Here is a 6211-nt window from a genome sequence, read left to right on the forward strand (position 1 = left end):
GCAAACCGCATTCAACCAATCATAATTTTTCATTTTGTTCATTTTTTTGTAATTATGAGAGGTTGATTAATCATTTTTATTGTGGAGGGTGTTAATCATAGATATTATCATCTTCATTATTTTAATTTTAGAACAATACATGAAACAGTTTCATTAATGTTAGAAAAATACATGAAACAGTTTCATTAAGTATTATATGAAACAATTTCACAACCATATATGAAACAACTTCATCAAAAAAAGTGTTATATGAAACAATTTCACAAGATTAAACAATTTCATGAAAAAAATTCATAAGATTAAACAATGAAATCGACAGATGAAGGTGGTTTGCACGGTTTACACAAATGAAGGCGGTTTTCATATGATCACTCATATATATATATATATATATATATATATATATCAAAATAAATAAATAAAATATTATTTTATGGTTTGATTTGTTTAATTAGAAAATTAATTGTATTAAATATGATTTAATTTTATTGTTTTAGTCTTTTTGCCTATTTGGGTATGAAATTTGGTTTTTCTTTGAAGTTTATATAAGAATTTATTCGATTTTAAATTACCAATATGATAGTATGTTTGAATCTCCCTTTCCCTTTGGTTAAAATCTAAATAGTTGCTTTTGAGTTTTTATGCGAAAAACAGTATGAAACCCTAATTTTAGGTTGATAAAATTAGAGCTCATTTGTTGATGATTTTCAATCATTTTAGTGTTAAGATATTGATAATAAGTTTGTTTATTGCAACAGTGAAAAAAGAACATTAAAATTAAGATAATTAATTCTTTAATATATATAAATTATATCTTATTTTATTTATTTTGATATTCTTATTCATTATTTTACTTTTTAATGGAAAAAAATACAAAAAAAAGGCAAAAAAATTAAAATAATCCTCGATTTAATTGAGTTAATGAATTTATTTTAACGACGTTAATTAGAGGATAAAAATTGAATACTATAGAAACTAAAACCATAATAAACATAACATAGGGACCCTAATCAATAAAAAATCAAAACACAGAGATTAGATCCGTAATTCCTCATTATCAAATTAAAAAGGTAGATTTTATTTCTATGAGTATAGTTAGGGATGTACATCGTTTGGTTGGGATCAAATAAACAGACAAAACTAATGTAATATGCTCAGTTTGGTCAGGTTAGACATTTCTTTGGTGTGTTTAAAGATATTCAAACCAGATGTATTCGGTTCAAATTTAACTTGTAGTGTTATATCAATTATTTTAGTCAAATCGAACCGAATTCTATTAACCTTTGACATGTATTACTTTTGTTTTGTTTTGTTTTTCTGGGCCATTAGATGCACATTAGAATGAGATGCATCAGATCAATCGCCGTATTAAACTCAATTCAAACCAAACTTATCAGTTTCACCAAGATTTTTCGTATCAAAATCATATACAACTTCGAATATAAAATAATGTTACATGAATTGAAAACAAATTGTTTTATTTAAGGAAATTGACAAAAATAGTCGATCTTTCAATCAAATTAACCTTTTAGTCACTTGTAAAGCTGAATTCTCATTTTAGCAGAGTCATAAACCATATACGCTTTTACGTAAAGTCTATTTTTAAATTATAAAAAAAATTATTTACGTAAATGTGGATTCTTACGTAAATTTACATAGATTTCTAAAAAAAAAAAATTAGAAAATCGAGTTTATACAAATACTGAAATACGTTAGATATATGTACCCTGTCGAAGTAAATAACCATGACATATATGTTTGGAATAGATTCTATTTTTAGAGAGTTGAATAAGCACTATCTCGTTGAAAAGTTCTATATATCTGTCCTTTCTTAACGCATTTCTTTAGACAAAGACTCTGTTTTTTCCTTTTTTCGGATGGTAAATATTTCTCAGAACATGGAATGTGAATCAAACTCATGTTTGAATTGAAATTGAGATACTGATACAAGCTAAAAATTGCAAATTCAGAAAAAAAAAATTGAATAAAAATAATAAAATTGGAAAGGTTATTTAAATAAAATTCCCATTAATTTATGGAAGTATGGGTAAGATGATCATTTAATGAACGTTTCATTGTCTTTTCATAGTAACCAAACCCACATTTACAAGTAACTGCTTTTTTTTCTTTTTTGTCTTTTTATGGTCATGCGTGTAGACATTTTGGTTCTCATAAATCATATTTGTCGTCTTGCGCCAAAAACCCAAAATACTTTTCATATCTTATTTAACAATATAATATTTATTTATTAAAACCACATTTTTTTTATTAACATGATATGGAAAAATCTTACCTTATAAGGTGAGTGATAGTGTTGAATTTTACTGGTAAGTGTTTACTGAATAAGTGTTTGGATAATGACATAAATAAAATGCAATATACGGTTCAGATAACATAAAATGACTGTCACTTCTCCACGCCTTCCTCTTGTCTGTCCTCTATCATCTCCAAACTCCCCTCCTCCGCTCCTATATCTAAATAACCTAAACTTTAAATCCCCTGTATAGTTTGCTAACTAAGTTATGCGTCTCCAGCACTCTTATCAGTGTAACATCCTTGTAAATGTATAACACCATCTTATCCATTCTCATCTGCTCCTTCAACGTTCTCCTTGGTCTACTTCTCCTCGTCTCTTAATTGGCATATATGCTATCTATCTTCTTCACTAGTGGCGTCATTTATTTTCTTTCCCGAACGTGTCCAAATCACCACAATTTTCTCTCTCTCTCTCTCTCTCTCTCTCTCTCTCTCTCTCCATTTATTTGTGACGGGTGCAACTTTGAACTATGTCTGAAAGACCTTGTTCGGTATCACATTCAACATGTATCGATCACAAGTCCATATGAACATTCTCGTTTATGCAATTTTCAAACTTTCTCTCATGTGTCTTCCTTGTTGCCTAACAGTTTGACCCATACAATATTAGCAGGTTTGAATCCTTCAAAAAACCGCATCCAAAATAAAAACAAAAAGGAATGAGTTTAGTTTCGATCCTTGATGTAACCCTATCTCTCCATCAAGAAATACTCTGTTTCAATATTCTTTATCCCCTTCAAAGTAATTATAGCATTTTCTAACTGTATTAAAATATTTTTCCACCCAATAAAAAATCCACAATATTTGTATTTATTTTATGATATAAATTACATTTTTGGTCTTTGTGGTTGCCATTCATCATTAAATTTGGTCATTCCTTTACATTAATTACAATTTTGGTTACAGTGTTTGCCATTTTGTTTCACTTTTGGTCCATCTACCGAAGTTTAGTTAACTTAAGGGTATTTTTGTACTTGTACCTTTTTTTTGTTTTATTAGATCATAGAGTAAATTGCGATTTAGTCCCTACGTTTGTCTTTTCTCTTTAAAGGTTATTTACCCTATAATCTAATAAAACAAAAAAAGGTAAAAAAATCAAAACACCCTTAAGCTTTTAATATTTTTAACTAGAGTTAGAAAAAGGGACCAAAAGTAAAACAAAACAGTAACCACAGTTAAAGAAGGATCAAACTTGATAACGAATGACAACCACATAAACCAAAAACGTAACTTACTCTATCTTAGGGGTTGTTTACCTAAATGCTTACCCGGTAAGTATTTACCATTATGAGTCAACACTGTAATTTATTTTACCGGATAAAATTGTAGTACATCAAAATGGTATCTTATGCAACAATTTACCCGGGTAAATGTCATCACCCCCACTTACCAAGTAATATTCTTCATCTTTATCATTGTTCTTACTAGATAAGATTTTTGACCTTTGTCATGTTCATCCGGTACGAAAAATTTTCCGATAAGCACTTCCGGGATAAGCGTTTAGTAAACGGCCCCTTAAATATCTATATACCAATAAAACGCTTTGTTGAACAAATTATATTCTATATATTGCTTTTGCAACACTTGGAAAGAAGAAAAGAAGATATTCTTAAAATAGATCTCACAATTTAAACGTTTAGAATAATTCAAAAAGGTTTTCTAAATATTCGATGACTAGAAACAAAAGGCATTGTATATGACTAGAAATGTATTTGTGTTACGCATCACCATATATCTCAATTCCAAAGCTCAGAACCTTCACCCTTAATCCTAATTTATGATACATCCTAAATGTCCTGACGGTATGTGAGTCATTAGCTTCTTAGAAGGTCAATGGTTTAAACCTCAACAAATATAAAAAAGGTATGTAATTTTATTTGTTATATTTGCTGTATATAAATATTACAGTATTACAATGTAAGAAATCCAAGAAACAAAATAAAATGGAATGAGTTGGCATAGTTGAAGAGTGAGATGGAAGTACAAACAAAACAGCGATGGATACAACATAGATTACACAATTATTCCTTTTTAGAGGGTTTTTTGTTCCATCTCAATTCGTAGATAAAAAACAATTTTATAATAATTAATTAATTAAAAAAGAAAATACATTTTGTCTTGTAGTGAAAAATGTTTATCTATTTTGCCTTCATACATGATGCCAACATCGAATACGACACATCGCTCCCCCACCTTTTCTCTTTTTCACACTTGGCCTCAACTTCTCACAACAAAACAACCCCCAAATACCGCCGTGGAAACGGGCGGAGACGCCGTCAGAGCTAACAAACATCCATTCACGACCACCGGATTTCATGATCTACTATTTCAATTCCTACTACATAAATTACAAACAAAAATGATAATAAAATCATAAACGAGATTCAAATTACCGGTTGATTTTGATCGGTACAGTCAGTTTCATTTGTGTCGGTTGTTGAAATTTAGCTTCTCAAAGTAACGAATCGAGAGAAGAGATAGAGAGAGCTGGATCTCATCTTTTCCCCAACGCGTTTTCACCGCGGCCGCGGCCGCGGTAGGTTTCGTCGGAACGATCGTACGCGGTGGCGGTAGACACGGCCAGGACGATGTGGATGCCGCGGCGATGACGGTGGAAGAAGACGATGAGGTGGAGACGGAGACGGAAGGCTTAGATAAAGGCAATAAGTAATGAGAATGGAGACATCGGAAGCCACCAAGCGCAAGGACCACCAAACGGAGCGTGTTACTCCCGCATCCTATACTTTCCCAGTGGCTGGTGCAGATCAGCTCCCATAACCGCTCATCCTGAACCGTCCGATTCCACTGTCTGCTAACACAGGCCGCGGCACCTAAGGTCTTGGCGTCCACATGCTTGAGCACCTCATAAAGCAAGTTTTGGTCCATGAGAACAGCGGCGGTGGCGGAGGATTCCGATTGCTTGATCTTCTTGCAAACATGAGAATCGGAAGACGTTGATCTGGATCTCTTGTTGGTCATGGTGGAAATTGAATGGTGATGTTGGAGAGGAAGAAAAGAAGGGTTTATAAGAAACAGGAGGTTTTGATATTTAACGAAGAGGACAACATGAGAAATGAATGCACTTTGGGTGTTTCGAGAAACTTACTATTATGTCCTTTCTCCATTTCTTTTGTTTTGTTTGTTTTCGCCAAATGTCATTGCTTACTTTTCTTTCTCATTTATTACTTTAAAAATAATCCATACTTCTTTATAAATCAGATTTATTAAAAGTCTCAAATTTTTTTTATATATAAAGTATTATATATTTATATACAAAATTTTAAAAGTCTTAAAAACAACTCATAATACATTAAGTACTATTATTTTATGCATTCAGTCTTAAAATCTCTTAATCTACAATTAAAATAACATATAGTATAAGTTACCAATGTACATTATTACATTTTCTTTCCATGTTTTCAAGATACTTTTGACACATTTCACTCATATCGTTACCCTCTCATACCTCTATGTCTCATTTCCATCCCCTAAGGTGAGATTCAAATCGATATTCACCATGAGTTATTAAAATTTCTCTCATTCATCTCTCATTCAATTGCTCTATAACTCTCGTTCTCGATCTCTTGATTCTTTGTTTTTTGTGTAAATCGAACACATTTGTAGAGTCGTTTAAATATGTTGGATTTTAAATATATTGAATTTTAAACTATCATATAATTTTTTTCCATCGATAGACTGTAATTGGAACCATAACTCTTATTTATTCAAATTGTATTAATATGTAAAAACCAAGTGTAACTTATATCATCGTTAAATCTTTTCTAATAAAACCAGTGAAACTTCAAAATCGTTAAAATTCATGGCTTCCGCCGCATTGCACGGATACACAACTAGTTAGATATAATGAAAATAACACAAGCTGTTAGGGATGTGT

At 31.0% G+C, this 6211-nt stretch overlaps 1 protein-coding gene across 1 annotated transcript; it reads right to left on the bottom strand.

Annotated features, from left to right (window-relative positions):
* Window positions 1–4282: 4282 nt before the first annotated feature.
* LOC112511702 (F-box protein GID2-like) lies at window positions 4283–5480 on the bottom strand. The gene has a single exon (XM_025117414.1). The coding sequence runs from the start codon at window positions 5293–5295 to the stop codon at window positions 4738–4740; it is 558 nt and encodes a 185-aa protein (XP_024973182.1). The 5' UTR covers window positions 5296–5480; the 3' UTR covers window positions 4283–4737.
* Window positions 5481–6211: the final 731 nt, after the last annotated feature.

This window comes from Cynara cardunculus, assembly GCF_001531365.2.
Source record: "Cynara cardunculus var. scolymus isolate 2C chromosome LG 4, CcrdV1, whole genome shotgun sequence".
Lineage (NCBI taxonomy): Eukaryota > Viridiplantae > Streptophyta > Magnoliopsida > Asterales > Asteraceae > Cynara > Cynara cardunculus.